Below are 24,111 nucleotides of genomic sequence, written 5' to 3'. Positions count from 1 at the left end.
ATATAAGATGGACTAATAAATCCAATAGTGAATTCAGGAGAAACATCTTTACACTGACAATGATTCGAATGTGTGTTTGAGACGAATAGTATAGATGCATTAGGAAGAAGCTAGATAAACACTTGAGGAAGAAAGGAATAGAAGATTATGTTAGGGTGAGTTGAAGAGGGGTGGTTCGAGGCTCAAGTAGAGCATAAATGTGGGACCAAATGACCTGTTTCTAAGGTCTAAGGCAGAACAGGCCAAACAGCTTCTTAAAAGTGTTTTTAAGCCTGCTCTGCCATTCAGTATGATCATGGCTGATCTCCTGGGCAGAATCGTCTGCGCCTGCTGGCATTGGGCATGTTTGGTGAAGTGAATGGACAATTTGGCAGGAAAGCCAAAAATTGGTTTCGCGACGTTGTGAAACCAGTTTGCGATTGTCCGCTCAGCCCATTGATGACAGGCTGTGTTCCCCGGCCATCGGACTTTGGGAACCTCACTGTAATACATCAGCATTTCATTATAAGGCCAGCCCGCCGGACTCATTTCCCCCCCCCACCCCACCCCCCACTGGATTGTCCGCCCACGTTGGCAGAAAACATGCCGGTGCAGAAGCCGGGACTTACTGCCAGGGCCTTGCTCACGTTGCGGACATCTGAGGAGCAGAAGATGCTGGAGCCTGACAGCAACAGCACATTGGAGGAATGTCCATGGCATGCTGGGTGGGTTCTCATGGACATGGCTCTGCTGCGAAGCAGCCCACAGAAGTTGGATAGTCACCATTGATGCTCACAGCGGCTGATAGTCAAGCGGTTGGGAGAGGAAGGTCTAGGGGCAACTGGGAGGGGGGGGGGAGCGGTGTGAGGTGGGGAGATGGGAATGAAAATGTCAAGAGGATGAGGTTGGGAGGGAGGGAATGAAGGTGTCAGGAGGTGAGGTTGGGGGGAATGAAGGTGTTGAGGGGGTGAGGTTGGGAGGAGGAAATGAAGTTGTCAGGGGGGTTAAGGTTTGGGGGGAATGAAGGTGTTGGGAGGTTGAGGTTGGGGGGAATGAAGGTGTTGGGGGGGTTGAAGTTGGGGGGAATGAAGGTGTTGGGGAGGTGAGGTTGGGGGGAATGAAGGTGTTGGGGGTGGGTTGAGGTGGGGGGGAATAAAGGTGTTGGGGGGTGAGGTTGGGAGGAGGGAATGAAGGTGTTGGGGGGGTTGAGGTTGGGAGGGGGAGGTTGGGATTGGGGGAGGGAGGAGGAGGTAAATGGAGAGAAGATGGCAACTGGGGAGGTAGGTGTAAGGAGGGGTGGAAGGGGCAAGGGAAGGAGGTCAGTGGGGTGAACGAGTCCAGGGGGAGGAGGGGGATCCAGAGAGGGAAAGGTGTTCCGGGGAAGGGGTCTGGAGGGGGAAAGGGGTTACGGGGAAGGGGTCCGGAGGGGCAAAGGGGTTCCGGGAGGGTTAGGGGTCTGGAGGGGGGAAGGGGGATCGGGAGGAAGGGGTCCGAAGGGGGCAAAGTCCAGATGAACGTGCAAGGGAGAGGTCTGATGGGTCCATGACTGTCTCCTGTGGAGTGAAATGAGGGTGCGCATGGTATGAGGGAATACTGAGAATGGCCAAGGGCAGAGTGAGGCGGTAGGGTGGAAGGGTGAGGACTCGATGTTAGTAGTAGAAGGGACAGCGAAGGTGTTTGGTGGGGACTCAGAGGCAGACACGGATCCTGGGGGTGGGAAAGAGGAGGTCAGGAGGTTAATGTAGAAGGGGGTGGCATTTCAGGAAGGAAGGGAATGTGCATGTTTACTAGGACATCCCTGAAGGAAAAAGGTTGTGGCTGGCAGGTCACGGAGTGGAGGTGAAAGGTGATGCTGGGGGGATCAACTGTGATGGGGGATAGGAAATGGATGACCAGGGGAGGGTAAAGGATGGGGGAGCGAAAGTAAAACCGAATTAGCACCATGCTGTCCAAACTGAAAGTGAAACAAGAGTCATGGTGGACAAGATCAGGTGCTGCATGGGAGTGTGATCAGTGGGTGGGTGGAGTTGCAGATCAGTTCAGATGGACAGCTGAAAGTGAACCCCATCAGGCAGCATTGAAAATGCTCAGGACATTGAGATGAGTGTGATACAGGAAGGATGCGCATGCATGGGAGGATGCTTGAATAAGGCTTTGAAAGGCCTTGTCACACACTCACACTTCAAACGGGGAGAAGGCGGGAGAATGGGGTTGAGAAACTTATCAGCCATGTTTGAATGGCGGAGCAGACTCGATGGGCCAAATTCTAAATTCTGCTCCTATGTCTTATGGTCTTATGGTTCTCCCTCCAGAATCACTCATGGGCCAACTGTTCCCTCTGTGGTGACAAAGGACAAGGTTGAGAGGGTCACAGGCAAAGGGGACTTGGAGGGTGAGGACAGCCTCTGAGATTCCTGAGCAGATGACCATAGAAACCAGGAGCAGGAGTAGGCCATTTGGCCCTTCGAGCCTGCTCCACCATTCATTATGATCATGGCTGATCATCCAACTCAATAGCCTGCTCCCGCTTTTTCCCCATATCCTTTGATCGCCCCAAGAGTTATATCTAACTCCTTCTTGAAAACATACAATGTTAGGGCCTCAACTACTTTCTGTAGTAGCAAATTCCACAGGCTCACCACTCTCTGGGTGAAGGAATTTCTCCTCATCTCAGACCCAAATGGTCTACTCCGTAACCTCAGACTGTGACCCCCTGGTTCTGGACTCCCCCACCATTGGGAACATCCTTGCTGCATCTACCCTGTCTAGTCCTGTTAGAATTTTATAGGTTTCTATGAGATCCCCCCTCATTCTTCTGAACTCCAGCGAATATATAATCCTAATCGACTCAATCTCTCCTCATGTGTCAGTCCCGCCATCCCAGGAATCAGTCTGGTAAACCTTTGCTGCACTCCCTCTATAGCAAGCACATCCTTCCTCAGATAAGGAGACCAAAACTGCACACAGTATTCCAAGTGTGGTCTCACCAAGGCCCTGTATAATTGCGGCAAGACATCCATGTTCCTGTACTCGAATCCTCTCACTATGAAGGCCAGCATCCCATTTGCCTTCTTTACCGGCTGCTGCACCTGCATGCTTACCTTCAGCGACTAGTTGCACATTCCCCTCTCTCAATTTGTAGCCATTCAGATAATAATCTGCCTTCCTGTTTTTGCTACCAAAATGGGTAACCTCACATTTATCTACATTATATTGCATCTGCCATGCATTTGTCCACTCACTCAGCTTGTCCAAATCACCCTGAAGCATCTCTGCATCCTCCTCACAGCTCACCCTCCCATCTAGCTTTGTGTTATCTGCAAATGTGGAGATATTACATTTAATTCCCTCATCCAAATCATTAATATATATCGTGAATAGCTGGGGTTCCAGCACCGATCCCTGTGGTACCCCACTAGTCACTGCCTGCCATTCGGAAAAAGACCTGTTTATTCCCTACTCTTTGTTTCCTGTCTGCCAACCAGTTTTCTATCCATTTCGATACGCTACCCCCAGTCCCATGTGCTTTAATCTTACATGCTAATCTCTTATGTGGAACATTGTCAAAAGCCTTCTGAAATTCCAAATAAACCAGATCCACTGGCTCCCCCTCATCAACTCTACTAGTTACATTCTCGAAAAATTCCAGTAGATTTGTCAAGCATGATTTCCCTTTTGTAAATCCATGCTGACTCTGTCCAATTCTGCCACTGTTTTCCAAGTGCTCAGCTATTAAATCTTTTAGAGTGGACTCTAGAATGTTCCCCACTACCGACGTCAGGCTGATTGGTCTTTAATTCCTTGTTTTCTCTCTACCTCCCTTTTTAAATAGTGGGGTTACATTAGCTATCCTCCAATCTGTAGTAACTGTCCAAGAGTCTATAGAATCTCGGAAGCTGACCACCAATGCATCCACTATTTCTAGGGCCACTTCCTTAAGTACTCTGGGATGTAGATTATCAGGCCCTGGGGATTTATCAGCCTTCAGTCCCAGCAATTTCTCCAATACCATTTCCCTACTAATACTGATTTCTTTCAGTTCCTCCCTCTCAGTAAACCCTGTGTTCCCCAACATTTCTGTTATGTTATTTGTTTTCTCCTTTGAAGACAGAACCAAAGTATGTATGTAGGCTGAGCGTCAACTCGCAGACACTTCCTCCTACCTCCCCCTGGACCATGACCCCCACCACTGAACGTCAAGCCATTGTTTCCAGGACTATTACTGACCTCATCTCCTCTGGAGATCTTCCTTCCATAGCTTCCAACCTGACAGCCTCCCAACCTTGGACAGCCCGCTTCTACCTCCTACCCAAAATCCACAAACAGGACCGATCGTGTCATCCTGTTCCTGCCCCCTGGAACTCATTTCTTGCTATCTTGACTCCATTCTCTCTCCCCTTGTCCAGTCCCTTCCCACCTACATCCGTGATTCCTCTGACACCCTACATCATATCAACAATTTCCAGTTCCCTGGCCCCAACCGCTTCCTCTTCACCATGGACGTCCAATCCTTCTACACCTCCATCCCCCACCGGGATGGTCTGATGGCTCTGCACTTCTTCCTCGAACAGAGGCCCGAACAATCCCCATCCACCATTACTGTCCTCCGTCTGGCTGAACTTGTTCTCACACTGAAAAATTTCTCCTTAAACTCCTCTCACTTCCTTCAAATAAAAGGTGTGGCTGTGGGTACCTGCATGGGCCCCAGTTATGCCTGTCTCTTTATGGGGTATGTGGAACATTCCTTGTTCCAGTCCTACTCCGGCCCCCTCCCACAACTCTTTCTCTGGTACATCGATGATTACTTCGATGCTGCTTCATGCTCTCTTCGGGACCTGGAAAAATTTATTAATTTTGCTTCCAATTTCCACCCCTCCATCATTTTCACATGGTCCATCTTTGACACTTCCCTTCCCTTCCTTAACCTCTCTGTCTCAATTTCTGGTGATAGACTGTCCACCAATATCCATTACAAGCCCACCGACTCCCACAGCTACCTCGACTACAGTTCCTCACACCCCGCTTCCTGTAAGGACTCCATCCCATTCTCTCAGTTCCTTCGCCTCCGTCGCATCTGTTCTGATGATGCTACTTTCAAAAACAGTTCCTCTGACATGTCCTCCTTCTTCCTTTACCGAGGTTTGCCACCCACGGTGGTTCACAGGGCCCTTAACCGTGTCCGGCCCATCTCCCATGCATCCGCCCTCACACCTTCTTCTCCCTCCCAGAAACATGATAGGGTCCCCCTTGTCCTCACTTATCACCCCACCAGCCTCCGCATTCAAAGGATCATCCTCCGCCATTTCCGCCTACTCCATCATGATGCCACCACCAAACACATCTTCCCTTCGCCCCCCTAGCGGCATTTCGCAGGGATTATTCCCTCCGGAACACCCTGGTCCACTCCTCCATCACCCCCTACTCCTCAACCCCCTCCCACGGCACCTTCCCATGCAACCGCAGAAGGTGCAGCGCCTGCCCCTTTACTTACCCTCTCCTCACTGTCCAAGTGAAGCAGCATTTCACTTGCACTTCCCTTAATTTTGTCTAATGCATTCATTGCTCCCAATGCAGTTTCCTCTACATTGGAGAGACCAAACACAGACTGGGTGACCGCTTTGCAGAACATCTTTGGTCTGTCCGCAAGCATGACCCAGACCTCCCTGTCGCTTGCCATTTCAACACTCCACCCAGCACTCATGCCCACATGTCCGTCCTTGGCTTGTTGCATTGTTCCAGTGAAGCTCAACGCAAACTGGAGGAACAGCACCTCATCTTCCGAGTAGGCACTTTACAGCCTTCCGGACTGAACATTGAGTTCAAAAATTTTAGATCATGAACTCTCTCCTCCATCCCCACCCCCTTTCCGATTTCCCCCCCACCTTTTTTGTTCCAATAATTTATATAGGTTTTTCTTTTCCCACCTATTTCCATTATTTTTAAATGTATTTCTATCCATTGTTTTATCTCTACCTTTTAGCCTTTTTTGATTCCTTCACCCCACCCCACCTCCCACTAGGGCTATCTGTACCTTGCTTGTCTTGCTTTCTACCCTTAATTAGCACACTCTTCAGATAATATCACCACCTTTTGGTTATCTCCACCTAGCACTGGCCCTCTATCCAGCTCTACTTGTCCCACCCCTGCTTAAACTAGCTTATATTTCACCTCTATTCTATTTTTACTTAGTTCTGTTGAAGGGTCATTCGGACTCGAAACGTTAACTGTGTTCCTCTCCACAGATGCTGCCAGACCTACTGAGTTTTTCCAGGTATTTTTGTTTTTGTTTTGGATTTCCAGCATCCGCAGTTTTTTGCTTTTATCCAAGTATTTAGTTAGTCAGCCACTTCTTTGCTCCCCATTATAAATTCCCCTGTTTCAGACTGTAAAGGACCTACGTTTGTCTTCACCAATCTTTTTCTCTTCACATACCAAAGAAACTTTTACAGTCACTTTTTATGTTCCCCGCAAGCTTACTCTCATACTCTATTTTCCCCTTCTTAATCAATCCTTTGGTCCTCCTTTGCTGAATTCTAAAGTGTTCCCAATCCTCAGGTCTGTTGTTTTTTCTGGCCAATTTGTATGCCTCTTCCTAGGATTTAATACTATCTCTAATTTCCCTTGTAAGCCATGATCTGTCCACCTTTCCTGTTTTACTTTTGCGCCAGACAGGAATAAACAATTGTTGCAGTTCACCCATGCACTCTTTGAATGTTTGCCATTGCCTATCCATCGTCATCCCTTTAAGTAACGTTTCCCAATCCATCATAGCCAACTTGCATCTCATACCATCGTAGTTTCCTTTATTAAAATTCAGAACCCTAGTCTCAGAATCAACTACGTCATTCTCCATCTTGATGAAGAATTCTATCATATTATGGTCACTCATCCCCAAGGGGCCTCGCACAACTAGATTGCCAATTATTCCTTTCTCATTACACAATACCCAGTCTAGGATGGCCTGTTCTCTAGTTGGTTCCTCAATGTATTGGTCCAGAAAAGCATCCCGTATACATTCCAGGAATTCCTCCTCTACGGTATTGTTACTAATTTGATTTGACCACTCTATATACAGATTAAAGTGACCCATAATTACAGATGTTCCTTTATTACATGCATCTCTAATGTCCTGTTTAATGCCATTCCCAACATCGCCACTACAGTTTGGGGTCTATATACAACCTCTACTAACGTTTTTTGCCCCTTAGTGTTTCTCAGCTCTATCCATACAGATTCCACATCGTCGGAGCTAATATCTTTCCTCACTATTGCGTTAATTTCCTCTTTAACCAGCAATGCAACTCCACTGCCTTCTCCTTTTTGTCTGTCCTTCCTAAATACTGAATACCCCTGGATGTTCAGTTCCCATCCCTGGTCACCCTGCAGCCATGTCTCCATAATCCTGACTATATCATACCTGTTTACCTCTATTTGCGCAGTTAATTCACCCACCTTATTGCGAATGCTCCTCGCGTTAAGGCACAAAGCCTTAAGGCTTGTCTTTTTAACATTACTTGTCCCATTCCCACTATTTTTCATTTGATTCTTGCCCTTGATTTCTCTGCCTATCACTTTTTTTATTCCCCTTTCTGTCTTTTGTTCTTGTCCTTGATTCCCCCTCCTCTGACTCCTTGCATAAGTTCATATCCCTCTGCCATTTTAGGTTAAACCCTCCCCAATCACTCTAGTAAATATTCCCCCATTAGTCCCGGTCCTGCCCACGTGTAACCCGTCCAGTTTGTACTGGTCCCACCTCCCCCAGAACCGGTCCCAATGTCCCAGGAATCTGAAACCCTCCCCCTCACGCTATCTCTTCAGCCATGTATTCATCCGATATATTCTGCTATTCCTACTCTGACTAGCACGTGGCACTGGTAGTAATCCTGGTATCACTACCTTTTGAGGTCCTACTTTTCAACTTAATTCCTAACTCCCTATATTCTGCTTTTACGACCTCATCTCTTCTTTTTACCTGTGTCCTTTATACCAATGTGCACCACGACCACTGGCTGTTCACCCTCCCCCCTTCAGAATGTCCTATAGCCGCTCTGAGACATCCTTGACCCTAGCACCAGGGAGGCAACATACCATCCTGGAGTCTCGTTTGCGGCCACAGAAACGCCTATCTATTCCCCTTACAATTGAATCCCCTATAACTATTGCATTCCCACACTTTTTACTCCTCCCCTGTGCAGCAGAGCCAACCACGCTGCAACGAATTTGGCTGTTGCTGCTTTCTCCTGAGAGGCCATTCCCTCCAACAGTATCCAAAGCGGTATATCTGTTTTGCAGGGGAATAGCCACAGGCGATTCCTGCACTGTCTGCCTGGACCTCTTGCTCTGCCTGGTGGTCACCCATTCCCACCTCTCTATATGTGCTATCCACAGTACTCTCCGCCTCACGGATACTCCACAGTGTCCCCAGCTGCCCCTCCAGCTCCGAAATTCAGGCTTCCAGGAACTGCAGCTGGAGACACTTCCCACACACATGCTGGCCCCCAGCACTGGAAATGTTCCTGGCTTCCCACATAGAGCAGGAGAAGCACACCACGGCTTTGAACTCTCCTGCCATGACTTACTCCTTTAAATTAGATTAAACCTTTGGAAGATACTTAATATGAAATAATATCAATTACTCTAGGGCCTTTCTTCCCTGCTCCTCATTGTTACAGAATATAGCCCTTACAAACGATGAACCACAAAATAAGACCTTAAAAACTATAAGCAAGAAATGTAGTAAATACTTGCCCGACCGTACTCACTGTACTCAAAGGATCACCTCGTTCCCTCCTCACTGAACTCCCTCAGTCACCTTTGCTCTCCCAGCTCCTCTTCAACTCCCGGTTCCTCTCGCGCTCCTTTTCAACTCCCAGCTCCTCTTGCGCTCCTTTTCAACTCCCGGCTGCTCTCATGCTCCTTGTCAAGGGGTGTCCTACTGCCGATCCTCCTCCCTTCATGTAACTGAGGACCCCGGCCTGACTTGTTTCCGTCTCACGTTGCCACTGCAAGAACTCACATGGCTCCTGCGATGAAGTGCAGGTCTGCGTGCATCTCCGCATTCTGCTGGACCAGGGTCTCCGTGGCATCTGCCATCCTCCCCATGGAGACCTCCATACAAACACATGTGGGGACCACTTCATCAGAGAGCAGGCGGACACACTCCTGCAACTCACGAGCCACTCTGTTGAAGTCTTTCAATAGCTCTACATGATATTTCCCCGCCTTCTGCTGGCTCTCCATATTGAGTCAGAAGTCCTGACCCAGATATTCATCATCTGACTCAAACTCACAGATGCCTCTTCCCCAGCAGTCCTCCGAGTGCCAGGGAGATTGGCTGAACCTGCCTCCTCCTGCTGGGGACACATGTCCATGTAGTGACCAGCAGATTGAGAACATGAGCCTGCTCTAGATCTAGATCCCATCAATGTGTGTGTCTCTGTGCTGGTGGAGGGTGTGGGTAAGCGATGTGATGGGTCTTCCTGGCTGCTTATTTCCAGCTCTTCAATGGAGGAGGTGTCCTTTTGACTGGAGGTGAGGACGTGGATGGAGCTGAGGGACTGGCTGACTGAGTGTGTTGGTCACTTGGCAGAGCTCCCTGTGAACCAAAATAGAGATAATTAGTGCATGGCAGCAAAGTCAAAGTCAGAGTCAAAGCAGAGCAGGAGAGAGAGCACTTACAGTTGCATTGAGAGAGGGATGATGTGGTGTAGGGTCCTCAGGTGGGTGTTCATCGCCACTCTCACTGTCGCTGCAGGCATGGTCCACATCCTCACCAGTCAGCGTGATGGCACACTCCTCAAAGTGAGTGAGGGGCCTAATGTGGGCCACTCCAACCCCTGGTCTGGGACCTCTCCCTGCTGATGTGAGCAGGCTTCTCCTGCATGGAAACAGATGGAGTGTGAGCAGGACGCATGACTCTGCGTGGAATGTTTATGTGGTGAGCAGAGCCATGGACGGGTTGAGGACGCAAACTCCAGAAGATTTGAGCCTGATGGAGATGTGAGGGTGTGTGTGAGAGTTAGTGTTGCTGTCCCTTGAGGTGTGAGATCCCTGTGGATGTGTGATGGGTTTGTGAGCGTGTGAGCTGAGGGTGATGAGAAATGTGAGTTACCCTGGCAGAACGGATGAGACCATTCATCCTGTAGCGACACTGGGTGGCTGTCCTCTTTTGCTGGACATTGGCTCTGACCACCGCTGCCACCAACTCCCATGTTGGATTGGTGATGCAGCTGCCGATCCTGCGGCCAGAGTGGAGGTAGAGGACAACACGACGGGCCACCACAGCACCCAAAAGGTACTCGAGGGAAGCATCACCAAACCAGGAGGCTGCAGTCATTTTGCCTTTCAGGGCCATCCTGTCTTCTGTGCAGCAGCCCTGGGCTGGAAGCACTGAGAGGTGTGCGTGGCTGGATGTTAAATGTGGTGCCCGGCGTGATGAAGTGGCGAGGTGATGGCGTGGCGGGCAAAAGAGAGCCTGCCCACCATGGGAACGCCGTGTTTCCCAGGAATACATAATTAGTGCAGTGAGTTTGGGACGATATGCTGTGAAAAACCATCATTGCAGCCGATGGTGTAAATTTTACCTGCCCGTTACCACACTTAGTGCAAATCTGGGATGATTCTGCCCTCTATTTCAGCTCCTGTGATGTAAATGCTAAATAAATCTGTGTATTTATGAAGGTGTCATCAATAAGATCAAGTATTAGGAAACCACTTGCTGCATTCAAAAGCCTCCTTTTAAAACCTTTCTCATTGACTTCATTTGCCATCCCTTAATCACCATTTCTTAGCCTTCCCGCTCTGTAAAAGGGCTGTGAGTGAATTCTGTCGATTTGAGGAAGGCAGGTGGTTATTCTGAGTTGGAGGAAGTTGGATGACTGCTGAGTGGAAGTTTTGGGGGCTTGTGGCTTGGCACAAAGGAGGACATTGGTGGTCTAGGTGAAAGGGTGGCAACTGAATCTGCTAGGGTTTCTGTTGACTGGGCCTACCTAATTATGAAGCAGGCTGGCTCCCTCAAGAACCAACACAGAACCTGAACTGGAGCTCCTGATGTCAGTACAGAGAGGCTGATAGTCTTCCCAGAAGTGCAAAAGCTTTGAATATGTGAATCCAAACTTGGGCTTGGTGGTCTGCTGGTCACTTTGAATTAAGATGATTGACTGTACTGAGCACTGTCAAGTTCCTTCTCTCAGCAGAGGTTTGGAGTGGTTCACCAGTCTACTTGCAGCTTCTTGCTTATCATTTTACCTAGATATCTCACTGTGCCAATGATAAATGGACTAAATCCCCAGGATATCAGGAAGAGAAGCCGCTTGAATACTGGGCTGTTGCAGTATTTAGTAATGGAAGACATGTGTTTCCAATCCCAACTATAATATTAGTTTTGGCATTCTTAAGGACTGGCTTGCAATGTTTCTGACAGGACTAATCCACAATATGTTAAACCTACCAGTGAAGCTAAACAGCATAGAAAGATGTTAACCACTTAGAAACAGAGTAGTGCCTCATGTCATTAACTCCATTGCATTGTGTGAAAATATTGTTCTGCTATTAGAAAATATAATGAGGTCTAGAATTCTGAGGTTTTAAAATCAAGTAAAGAGTCTTAGGCTCATTATTTTTGTTAAAAGGTATTAATGGAAATGAGGTAAAGGCAAGCATATGGAGTTAGGTCACAGCTCAGCTATGATCTTATTGAATGGTGGAACAGACTTGAGCGCTAAATGTCCTCCTCCTGTTCCCATGTTCTTATCTTGTTGATGGATCGATAGCCTTTAATACAAAACAGTTGATCACTTTAGCAATTTTCACAGGCTGAATTGTGCTTTATTATTGGCCGTGATCAATGTGTTTTTGTAGGTGAGGTGTGTGTATTTCCTTACTTTCAGTGTGATTGTCCCAATTTAAATAATTGCAACAGCAAGTTTTTCTGAGTTTTTAAATAAACGTTATTTATTATCAAGCACTTGCCCCAGAGGTTTAAAATGGTGACATTTCACTTACTCAATTCATACACAATATCACTCACACAAGGATGAGATACAGATGAAATCAATATGATTACTATATATAATTATCTCAGCCTCTCTTTCATGGCAGGCCTATAGTTTCTTAGGTGAGTTGATGCTTTTAGTTGAAGTGAAGGTCTTATAAGCAGAGGATTCTCAGTAAGCTGTGAGGTTTCTTGTAGTTTAATTTCCAGGAGGTTTAATTTCCACCAATTTCCAGGTGAAGGTTAAGTTGGAACAGGTTAGGGAGAGTCCTTCTCCCACTTGCAGGGTATTGCTGTTTATTACCTTGGCTGCTTAGTTGACTGCAGCTGTTTTGATGGCTTTCTGATAGTCTCTCTGGCTTTGCAGAGCTGATTCTTGCTGTTTTAAAAGCAGGTAACAAACATGGCTGACTCACCCATATGACATGTTACAAGCCCAAAGTCCTTTTTGAAATAAGGTGGTTGGTCAGGCTGATAAATGTCCTGGCCAGGATTTTCTGGCCCTGCCAGCCGCGGGCAACGTTGTGGGTAGGATGGGAAAATTTGACAATCAGCGAAAAGTCAAGCTTCTGGAGTTGGCAGGTCCAACTACATCCCGCATCACCCCTACTCCCCTCAGCAAAAATTGTGTGATACTTTTTACCAAGGCAGGTCTGGCAAGTTGGGAAATTTCCCAACTTGAGCTACGCACCTCAGTAGAAAATCCAACCCTTTGACTCTATGACACTTCAGTGTGGTACCTATCCAGGTAACCAAGATGCTATAAAGTAGAGATTAGTCTAGTAGTCCTGCTCTGCACCCTTTCTATTGCCTCAATATCATCCACCATGTGAGGAGATCAAAACTGGACACAGTGAGAAACTAAGATCTACCCAAGATCAAAAGAACAAAATGGTATCTTGAAGATTTCAAGAGCAAAGGTAACATCTGAAGCACATGGGATCAAATCTGATGGGTGAAAGGAATATTTTCGACAGGTACAAACAATGAAATGTGGGGAAGATTAAGGAGAATAAACATACTTGAACACAAGTATTCATAGGTTCGCAGAGTTCTGGATAAATGTGTTGTAGCTATTTACAAGCATGAAAGTCTAGAAATTACTGTGGGTGTCCACTCGTGGATGAAAACTTAACTCAGTCATGTGATTATCCTTGGACAATGATTTTATCCCAGGCATTTACACTGTTTATTTTAGGTGAGTTAACACTGCACATGAAGGAATGTAGTTTATATATTAATCCCACCAACTGCAATTTCAAGGTTACAGTGTATAAAGGAGCAGATGGATCTGTTATATCCTGTTAAAAAACCACATGGCTTCATTATTAGAGGCAGAGAGTACAAAAGCAAGGAAGTTTTCAGATGTTTATAAATCACCGGTTAGGTCCCAGCTGGACAATGGTGTCCAATTCAAGGCATTACACTTTAGGAAGGATGTGAAGGCCTTGGAGAGGAAGCAGAGGAGATTTACTAGAATGGTACCAGGAATAAGAAAAAGACTTGCATTTATATTGTACCATTCATGACTTGAAGCACTTTACAGCCAATGAAGTACTTTGAATTGTTGTCACTGCTGTAATGAGGGATGTCGGTTATCTGGAGAGACTGAAGAAGCTGAGATCACTTTCCTCAGAGCAAAAGAAGATTCGGGGTGGAATGGAGGTGTTCAAAATTGTGAAGGATTGTGATAGTTTCTCTTAGTTTGCTCTATTTCCACTGGCAGGAAGTTTGGTAACCAGAGAACACAGAATTGAGATAATTGGCAAAAGAACTAGAAGAGAGTTGAGAAGAATGTTTTTATGCATTGAGTCATGATATGGAATGCACGGGCTGAAAGGGGGGTGGAAACTGATTTAATAATAAAACTTCCGAAAGGGAATTGAAAAAAATATGTAAAAAAAGAAAAATATTGCAGAACCAAGGGGAAAGAACATGGAAGCCGGACTAATTGGGTAGCTCTTACAAAGAGCCGGCAAAGGCATGATGAGCTGAAGGGCTTCCATCTGTGCTGTGAGATTCTATGGTCCCTTTTAAAGGATTTTGGGGGAAGTATCTGGAAATTTGAGATGCATTTTACAAATTCTTATTGTTGGTCTTCACTGTGAGCAAATTTCTGATGGAGTCACACCGGCTGGAATTTTCTGGCCCTGTTGGTGTCGGGCATCATGGCAGGCTGCGGGAGGGGCCTTAATATGGTGGGAAGGCCAAAAATCAGGTTCACGCCATTGTGAAAACAGTTTGCGATTGTCTGCTTCGCCCATCAACGGCGGGCCACGTTTCCCGCTGCTGCATATCGGGAACCTAATTTCAATACTTCAGCATCTCATTATAAGCCCTGGTTGCCAGAACCATCCCCTCACACTGGATCATCTGGGCACGTTGGTGTGACTGCACGGCGACGTGTTTCACAACTGTACATAAGCGACGTGAACCTGGCAAGCTGCACTTCACTTGGTACTTTGAGGTTTGTTTACCTACCCTGCTTCAGGCAGTATTTATGATCATCAGTGCCAGTCTTGGCAGGCAGCACCACATTGCTATTAGAGGGATTCACAGACAGGTCTCTACCTACCAGACCAACTGTAAGGTGGGGTGGCTTTTCAATAGCTGCATGGTTAGGGCTTGCTTGGGGAAGGAGGAGAAGTGGCCTCAAGCAAGGGAAGAGGCTGCAGGGCTAGGGCTTTCCTGGGGAAGGGGGGTATCCCAGATTGCGTGTGGGGGCATATGTTGACTGTGCAAATGACCTCAAAATGGTGAGGGCTGAGGAGGAAATCTCCAGAGGATGTGAGGGTGTGTATGAGAGAGAGTGGTGGTGTCCCTTGAGCTGGCAGTGAGTGAGATGCCAGTGAATGTGTGATAGCCTTGTTAGTGTGTGAATTTAGAGTGATGAAATAGTTGCCTTATCCTAGCAGCACAGATGAGATCATTCATCTGTTTTCTGCACTGGGTGGCCAACCTCTTGTGTGCAGCATTGGCACTGACCACCACTGCCACCACCTCCCAAGCCCGAGTGGTGAAACTTTGGGACTTCTGCAGCCAAGTAGAGTAGAGGACCTTGGGGCGGGCATCCCTGGGATGCGATACTGAGTCTGGGGGCTGCACTATTCTTAGCTTTTGGGGCTATGTTTTCACTGGAGCAGTCCTGGCTGCAAGCATTGAGAAATGTGCGTGTGACTGCAGTTTAAATACGGCGCCCGGCATGAGGAAGTGGAAAGGTAACGGCGTAGAGGACAAATTGGAGGCCTCCTGGCCGTGAGACAGCGTGGTTCCTGTAGCATAAGTAATGAGGCGCGAATGGGGCGATACGGGGTGAAAATCCACTATTGCAGCTGGTGGGTAAAAAAAATCTTTGTCCACCCGCTACTGCACTCTGTGCAAATCTGGGACGATTCCGCACACTGTCTCTGCAACATGTAGCAGTCAACTCCACCTGTGCACGACAAAACAGAAGCATTGGATTTCTACAAGGCTCCTTTGATCAGGTACTAGAATCCCCAAACATATTAGTGCAGATATAGCTTAGAAACATTAAGCTTGGGGTGCAGATCCCCGGGGCTTTCAGTTGATGTCATGGTTGCTGATCAGAGGAATTCCCTCAAAAGGAAATTGAAATTTTAAACCTTTGCAGAAACTTATGTTGCAAAATGCTATGGGATACACTAAGATAAAAGCAAAAAACTGCGGATGCTGGAAATCCAAAACAAAAATAAAAATACCTGGAAAAACTCAGCAGGTCTGACAGCATCTGCGGAGAGGAACACAGTTAACGTTTCGAGTCCATATGACTCTTCAACAGAACTAAGGAAAAATAGAAGAGAGGTGAAATATAAGTTGGTTTAACGGGGAGTGGGACAAGTAGAGCTGGATAGAGGGTCAGTGATAGGTGGAGATTGTCATTATTTTTAAATGTATTTCCATCCATTGTTTTATCTCCACCTTTTAGCCTATTTCGATCCCTTCCCCCCACCCCACCCCCACCAGGGCTATCTGTACCTTGCTGGTCTGCTTTCTACCCTTAATGTCACCTATTAGCACATTTCTTAGCTAATATCACCACTGTCAAAACCTCTTTGTCCTTTTGTCTATGACATCTTTTGGTTATCTCCACCTATCACTGGCCCTCTACCCAGCTCTACTTGTGTCTCTCTCCCCCCCCCCCCCCCCCCCCCCCCCCATTCCCCCCCCCCCAACTTAAACCAGCTTATATTTCACCTCTCTGCTATTTTTCCTTAGTTCTGTTGAAGGGTCATTTGGACTCGAAACGTTAATTGTGTTCCTCTCCGCAGATGCTGCCAGACCTGCTGAGTTTTTCCAGGTATTTTTATTTTTGTTTTTGCTGTGGGATACAGGTCACTGAAGAGATTATTTCATCCCTCCCAACCCCACCAGCCTCACTCCCACACATTTAGGCCTGAATTTCACACTCTCCCGCTGGCGGGATTTTAGGCAGGGAGAGCATGAAATAGAACAAATGGACTCCCTGCTGGGCCCCCGCCCCACAGCGATTTTACACTGGGGTGGATGATGCCTCAGAGGGCTGCCTGCCCTTGCCCCAATTGAAGTGGTCAACTATTAGCCACTTAAGGTCTGTTTCCCACCCGGCCTCAATTTTTAGGCTAGCAGGAGAATTTCCCAGGCGTGGGGGAAGCCCGAAAATGCTCGGGCTTAGGCCTCAGGCAGGAAGATAGGGAGTGGGGCGGATGCCTCTTTCAGAAGTCCTCCTTAAAGGTCTTATGGCTGCTGGACCTCCCTCCCCCAACAGCCTCTCCACCGACACCCAAACCCCCCACTATCCAACACCTCCCCCGACCCCGCACTCCAGGCTTTCCCCACCTCGAGACCCGGAAAATTTACCTTTCCATCAAATCCTGGGACTTGGGCTCTAATATCTTTAGGCAGTTCCTCTTCTGTCCACTGCAGCTTCTGTCGCTGCAGGGACTAGAGAACTGCTGGCCAATCAGATTGGCTCGCAACTGTCTACAGCGGGACTTCCTCCTGAGTGAGGGGCGGAAGTCCCGCCTGCAGCCAACTGATGCTCATCTGAGCGCCAAATGGCTGTGGGGCAGGTAGAGCCAGCAGGGATGTGACCCCTCCAACTCTTCAGTTGGTGGGACAGGAAACCCCACCATCTCAAATATCCTGGCCTTAGGATCTGCGTCACTGCCAGGCGGGGTGATGTAAACAATGTAATGCTGCAAAGCCGTTGATGTTAATGCAATGCTGCTAAGCTGTGCATTTGGTGAATCAGGACAACATGTTTCATTCCTGGAATTCCCTCTATTTTGTCTTTCACCAAGTGTCTTGTTTTGCATATTTTCTCGTTCTGTGCTGCATTGTGAACAAATGTAATGCTGTTCGAATTATTTCTCACTAAATATGTCCCTCTTTCTGTTCTACAGCATGATGATAAGCCATATTGCCACAAGCCTTGCTATGCAACATTGTTTGGACCTAAAGGTGAGAGTGAATGGATCCTCCTAACAAGAGGCTGTCACTTAACTAGAGACCAGGGTGTCAAATATCCACTGTAGGCCTCCTGTTTAATAATTTTACAAAATTCCTTTGTCTGGTATTTGAAATCCATCATAGAAACAATCATAGAATCTTACAGGACAGAAGGAGGCCATTCAGCCATCATGCCAGTGCCAGCTCTTTGATGGAAAAGCTCTATGAGTCCCACCCCTTGTTCTTTCCCCATAGCCCTGCAAATTTTTCCCCTTCAAGTATTTATCCAATTTCCTTTTGGAAGTTACGATTGAATCAGTAACCAGGGTTAATCACTTAAAATAACTGGCAAACAAATTAGAGGGGAACTGATAAAAAATGTTAAATCATCACACAGGGTGATGGAATCAGATTTTAGCAGAACTTTTAATAAGAAATTGGACATCTACTTGAAGACCAATTAATTTGAAGAGCTGTGGGGAAAGAGGAAGGGAGTGATACTAAATTAGACAGTTCTTTCAGGCTTGATGGGCTGAATAGCCCCCTCCTGTGCTGAAGATTGAATCATTTCCACTGTCCTTTAGTGTATTCCAGATCAGAACAACAATTCCCTGTTTTTTTTCAGTTTTGATGACTTCAGTTGACCCCCAACATTCAGAGCTTTTTGTGGGAGAGAGTTCTAGATTTCCACTATGCTTTGTGCTAAGGTATGCTTCCTGACATCACCCCTAAACATCCTATCTCTAATTTTTAGATTGTGCCTCTTTTGGTCTGGACTCCCCCACCAGAGGAAATAATTTCTCTCTATCTAAACTATCAAAACGTTTCATATATCAAATATCTCAATCAGATCAGCCAGTCTCCTAAACTGAGGGGAATACAAGCCAAGGTTATGCAGCCATGTGAAAAATAACATAGTTGACATTAACATTAGTCTCTGGTTGGGGGCTACTGTGATTTTGCTCACATTGTTTCACATTTTGTTTATGTCTCTTGTTCTCAGGTGTGAACATTGGAGGTTTTGGCTCCTTCATCTATGACCAGCCTCCGCCAGCCTCTAATGCACAATCGGCCACGGCTCCTGAGGAACAAACTCCCAAGTCAGTGGCGCCGAAAACCGCAGCCCCTCCTAAGGGCCCTAGCAAAGGTAAGAGAACCAGGGCTTCAGTTCTAGTGCATGGCCTACAGGCTCAATGTCTTTGCTGCATCTTTACAGGCAATTACGTTGTCAGCCATGGCTGAGTGGGTAGCACACGCTCCCTCACCAGAAAATGATGGGTTCAAAACCCACTCCAGAGACTTGAGCATATAACCCAGTTTGACACTCAGTGCAGTGCTGAGGGAATGTTGCACTATATAAGGTGCCATCTTTCAGATAAGACATGAAAGCAAGGCCCTGTCTGCCCTTTTAGATGGGCATAAAAGATCTCATGGCACTATTTGGAAGAGTACAAGTTCTCGCCTGTATCCTGGGCCAATATTTATTTAACTGTCAATCAACATCAGATTATCTTGTCATTTTCGCGTTGCTGTTTGTGGGAGCTTGCTGTGTGCACATTGATTGGCGTGTTTCCTATATCACAATAGTGACTATACTTCATAAGTATTTCATTGGCTGTAAAAAGCTTTGGGACACCTGAGGTATTGAAAGGCAAGTCTTTCTTCTATTAGCCCCCATGAATTGTCTGTATTTACAGAAATTTATAGTTTTGACTTTAAACTTTTTGCCATTCCTTATTTAGTTTGGGTTTCTACCTCCAGCAGTAACCAGTCTGATGAAGGGCTTTTGCCTAAAATGTCAATCTCTCTATCCTTCTCTCTTTCTCAGCAACTTGCTAAGTGTTTCCAGCATTCATGATTGTCCTGCTTATCTCTGGCTTCTCATATAACCCACACAGTAGCTTTGTTTTCATTCCATCCTAGTCACCCCACTCTGAGCATCAAAGAAATGGAAGGTAAGATGAATAATGAATGATAAAACTCCAGTTACATGGCTAAAGGCACAGAGTGCATCTCATTGTCACTGTGCGTTGACAGATTCCTTTATTTATTTGTGTGATTGGCTTTATGTTTTGAATCCTTGAGTTGCTATGGAAACCCAGAATGGACATTAAACATTTTATTGTATGGGAAAACATAGTAGCTTGTGACAGGAGTCAGCAATTACAGTCAGATAGGGTAGTATAGAGGTTGTTACTGGTCTAGCAATCCAGAGGCCCTGACTATGTAACCAAGGGGAGTTCAAATCCCACTGTAGCTTGAGAATTTGAAATTTAAAAAACTGGCATCATTTGAGTGTTGTAAAAACCCAAAAGATTCACTAATGTGTTTTGGGGAAGGAAATCTGCCATCCTCACTCAATCTTGTTTATATGTGACTCCAGGCCTTTAAAGTTAACTTTTAATACAGCTCTTTCTTCTGTTGACTCCATGAATTGTCTTTGTAAATGTGCTTGATGTGTCCGTACTCTTGACTTTCACCCATTTGCCACTCCCCCTTTTAGTTTTGGCCAATGCCAACAGTGGTTGCCTTCTGCCTTCTGAAGTCACTGCATTGTATCAAACTGCTGCAGCAGCTTTAAGGAGCAGGCCAAGCACCATCATATCCACATCCTGAGAATTCATTTTTCAAAAAGGCAATTTGTTGTCATTGGTTCACATGGGAGAGAGAGGATGGTTGATTTAATTACTTATGTGTTCAGGCTGAGGAAATGCCATCACACCCATTCTTCTGCTTATTACACCCTGTATGCCAACCATCTCTTTCCCTACGATAAAAGCAAAGAACTGCGGATGCTGGAAATCCAAAACAAAAAACAAAAACAAAAATACCTGGAAAAACTCAGCAGGTCTGGCAGCATCGGCGGAGAAGAGCACAGTTGACGTCTCGAGTCCTCATGACCCTTCAACAGAACTAAGTAAAAATAGGAAAGGGGTGAAATATAAGCTGGTTTAAGGGCGGGGGGGTTGGCGGGGGGGGTGGAGGGGGGGGGGGGCGGCAGGGGTGTTGGGACAAGAAGAGCTAGGTAAAGGGAAAAGAAAGAAAGGTGTAACTGATTCAGGAGTTCTGGCAGCGCACTTTGATAATTGAGCAACTGGCTGAGATGTGGGGACAGATCAATATAGGGATTTATCTTTGGGGATAGGGGAATAGCTGCTTCAATACTAGCTAAAAGGAATAGCCTATGAGTAAGTATATATTTATATAATTTGCCTGTACTTGCTGTTGATATTAATAAAAACACCAAGTCAACTTATCTGTTTGGATTAATATACTCAGCGGGACTAACAGTGGTAGACAAACAAAAACTGGATCATTCAGTCCCCTCAACCAGTACTTTGCACCCTAAAAGGCCAGGTTCTTGACTGTACAGTTAATGCCTTCCGTGTTTACTATGAATGAATTCAACAATTTGCCCCATCTTGCTCACTTTCGTGTTGGGGTGAATCTATAACATCACCCAGCTCCGCCCCACCTCAGCCCCTCTGCTGCTGAAATCCTCACCGATGCCATAGACTCTCCTGGCCATCCATTTCCCACCCTACGTAAACTTCAGCTTGGCTAAATCTCTGCTGCCTGTAACCTAAGTCGCACCAAGTTCCATTCACTCAACAGCCCTCCCCTCGTTGAGCTACATCGGTTTCCGGTCCGGTAGTCCCTCGATATTAAAATTCTCATCCTTGTCTTCGAATCCCTCCATGGATTCCCCCCTTCCCTATCTCTGTAACCTTCTCCGGCCTATAAACCTTCAAAATCAGTGCACTCCTCCAATTTTGGCCTCTTGCACATTTCTATTTCCATCTCTCGACCATGGCCAGTTGTGCCTTCAGCTGCCTTGGTCCTAACTCTGGAATTCCGTCTCTAATCTTCCTTCCTTCCTTTAGGATGCTCCTTAAAACCCATTTCTTTGAAGGAGCTTTTGGTTATCTGTCCTAATGCCCCCTTTTGTGTCTTGATGTCAAACTTTGTGTGGTAACAATCATGTGATTGGAGTTCAGAAGAATGAAAGGTGATCGCATTGAAATGTACAGACTTCTGAAGGGGCCTGACAGGGGACACAGAGAGGTTGTTTCCCCTGGCTGGGGAATCTAGGACATGGGGACACGGCCTCAGGATAAGGTGCTGATCATTTAGAACTGAGATGAGAAATTTCTTCACTCAGAGTTGTGAATCTTTGGAATTCTCTACCCTAGAGGGTTGAGGATGTTTCATTGTTGAGATATTTAATAATATCTCAACAATTCAATATTTAAGGTTGAGATAGACAGATTTTTGATCTCTCGGGGAATCAAGGGATATAGGAGCTCGCAAGAAAATGGAATTGAGGTAGAGATCAGCCACAATCGTATTGAATGGTGAGGCAGGCTCAAGGGGCTGAATGGTCTACTCCTGCTCCTATTTCTCATGCTATCATGTTTGAGTGTTTTGGGGAGCTCTCTATTTGCTAGGTACGATATAAGTGTAAGTTTGAGTTTGATAGCATATGGTAATTTCAATACTTTGCAAACCCTTTAATGGGCTTCTTCTAATCTCTTGCAGCATCAAGCATGACCACTTTTGCTGGGGAACCCAACATGTGCCCAAGGTGTGGGAAGAAGGTCTACTTTGGTAAGTCCAATACGTCATATGAGCAACCGTTCACTGGCAGGAAGCAAGTGCAGACTTTGGAGGTGATACCATGTTCCTCAGTGAGAGATGAGTATGACAGGAGCATGGAGTTGGAGAATCGAGGCTGCATGGTTGTAGCCTGATCTCCCTAGAACTTGAGAATGGACCATGCTTTGAGTTATAATGGCAGAGAGGGATGTCCTTTCGACTCACCCCCAAGTGGGCAGATGCCCACAGCTTGCATTACCTCAACACTTGACTATAAAACTTTGCTTTCTTGGTCTGATTGGGATTATGGTTGAAATTAGAAGGAATATATTTTCTAAACTGCGGTCTCTCTATTATTCACAGCTGAGAAGGTGACATCACTGGGCAAGGATTGGCATCGCCCTTGCCTGCGTTGTGAACGTTGCAACAAGACTCTGAATTCAGGAGGCCATGCAGAGGTGAGCAGATGATTATGTCACAGCAAACAGATGATGACAAAGTCAAGTCCAGCAATAAAATGAGAAAGACCCTGGTTTAATAAAGCTCCAATCTGGCAGGCAGGTAGGAAGATCCTTGACATACCCTTGAAGCAGGTAGTTGGCATGTTTCATATGCAAATAAGGGGCCTAACCCCATTTTGAGGCCCCCAGTAGTTTGCCTTCAGGAAAACCAAGCCAATATACTACCTAACAGGACAAATAAAGTTCCTTAAGCTCTGAAGAAGAGTCATACAGACTCGAAACGTTAACTCTGTTTCTCTCTCCACAGATGCTGCCAGACATACTGAGTTTTTCCAGCATTTTCTGTTTTTACTCCTTAAAGGGACCTTTCAGACCACAAACAACAAGAAAAGGTTTTCTAAGATACTTAACTGAATGTGAAATTGAGAGGATCAGGAGCGCCCCCATCAACCTTGCATTCAAAGAACAAGGACTTTCCCCATGATTTGCTTCATAGTTTTCCACCCCCACCCTTTGTCCACCTCGTTCACTCCACCAACACCCTTATCTGAAGGCTGCTCTCCGATCTCCAATCGTGCTTCCTGATAATGAGACCCAATATCAGGAGCGCCCTGGGCTTCACCATTCAGCCACAGGGCTCACCCCATTCTGTGCTCAAAAATGGGCATGTTCAAATTTCTAGGCAAAAAATGAATACATTTCACATCAACAGATTGTGTGAGAACTTAATTGCTAATGATCTGCGGTATAATGATTTGACATAAAAGCAGAAATGATCAGAATGAATCTAGCCTGAATTTTAATGGACACATCTCATTCCCACAACACCGTGATGGCCCAATTTTGTTAGAATGAGGCAAGCCATATACCAGAAAATGTCCTATAATGCAGGACGAAATCCAAGTGAAAGCAAAGTCCTTGCCATAGCTCTTGATGGTACGAAGAAAGAACTTGCATTTCTATTGTGCCTTTCATGGTCTTAGGTCATCCCAAAGCACTTCAAAACAAGTGCCTTTGAAGTGTAGTCACTGTTGTAATGAAGGAAATGTGGCAGCCAATTTGTGCACTGCAAACTCTCATAAACAGGAATGAGATAAATGACCAGATAATCAGTTTTAGTGATGTTTGTTGAGGGATAAATATTGCCAAGGACATCGAGAAGAACACCCCATGCTCTTCAAATAATGCAATGGCATCTCTTGCATCCATCCAAAAGGCATGTGGGGCTTAGCCAGGATAAGAGAAAGGATTACACTAGTGTTTGGCTTGAAGTGCTTTGGGGCATTCTGAGTCATGAAAAGTATTATAGAAATACAAATTTCCCCTTTCTTTGTCACTGCTGTTATGTAGGTGAATGTAGCAGCCATCTTGTGAATGGAAAGGTATTTAAAGAGCAAATGAGGTGACTGCCCAATTATTCTGTTTTTAATGGTGTTTGATGTTAGTGCAGATGTTGCTCATTTCAGAATTCTGGCTTTGGTGCAAAGAACAAATAAAAGTTAAAAATCCCAAACTGGAAGGAAATGTGTGACAATATCAAAACAATGAAATGTCAGGTGTTACACAGGTAGCTTATGGGATCAGGATACTAATCCTTGGTTGACAGATTCCTCTTTAGAAATATGGCTAGTTGGA

At 46.1% G+C, this 24,111-nt stretch overlaps 1 protein-coding gene across 1 annotated transcript in view; it reads left to right on the top strand.

The window, feature by feature from the left end:
* The window catches only part of crip2 (cysteine-rich protein 2), a 74,143-nt gene that overhangs the window by 28,573 nt on the left and 21,459 nt on the right, over window positions 1-24,111 (top strand). Inside the window, exons 3-6 of the mRNA XM_041214831.1 lie at window positions 17,374-17,431; window positions 18,423-18,566; window positions 21,959-22,027; window positions 22,379-22,473. Of these exons, the coding sequence (XP_041070765.1) occupies window positions 17,374-17,431; window positions 18,423-18,566; window positions 21,959-22,027; window positions 22,379-22,473 (366 nt within the window). The remainder of the gene's footprint in view (window positions 1-17,373; window positions 17,432-18,422; window positions 18,567-21,958; window positions 22,028-22,378; window positions 22,474-24,111) is intronic.

This window comes from Carcharodon carcharias, chromosome 20 (genome assembly GCF_017639515.1).
Source record: "Carcharodon carcharias isolate sCarCar2 chromosome 20, sCarCar2.pri, whole genome shotgun sequence".
Lineage (NCBI taxonomy): Eukaryota > Metazoa > Chordata > Chondrichthyes > Lamniformes > Lamnidae > Carcharodon > Carcharodon carcharias.
Note: the sequence above shows the minus strand (reverse complement) of the source record. Positions and strands in the feature narration are given on the sequence as shown.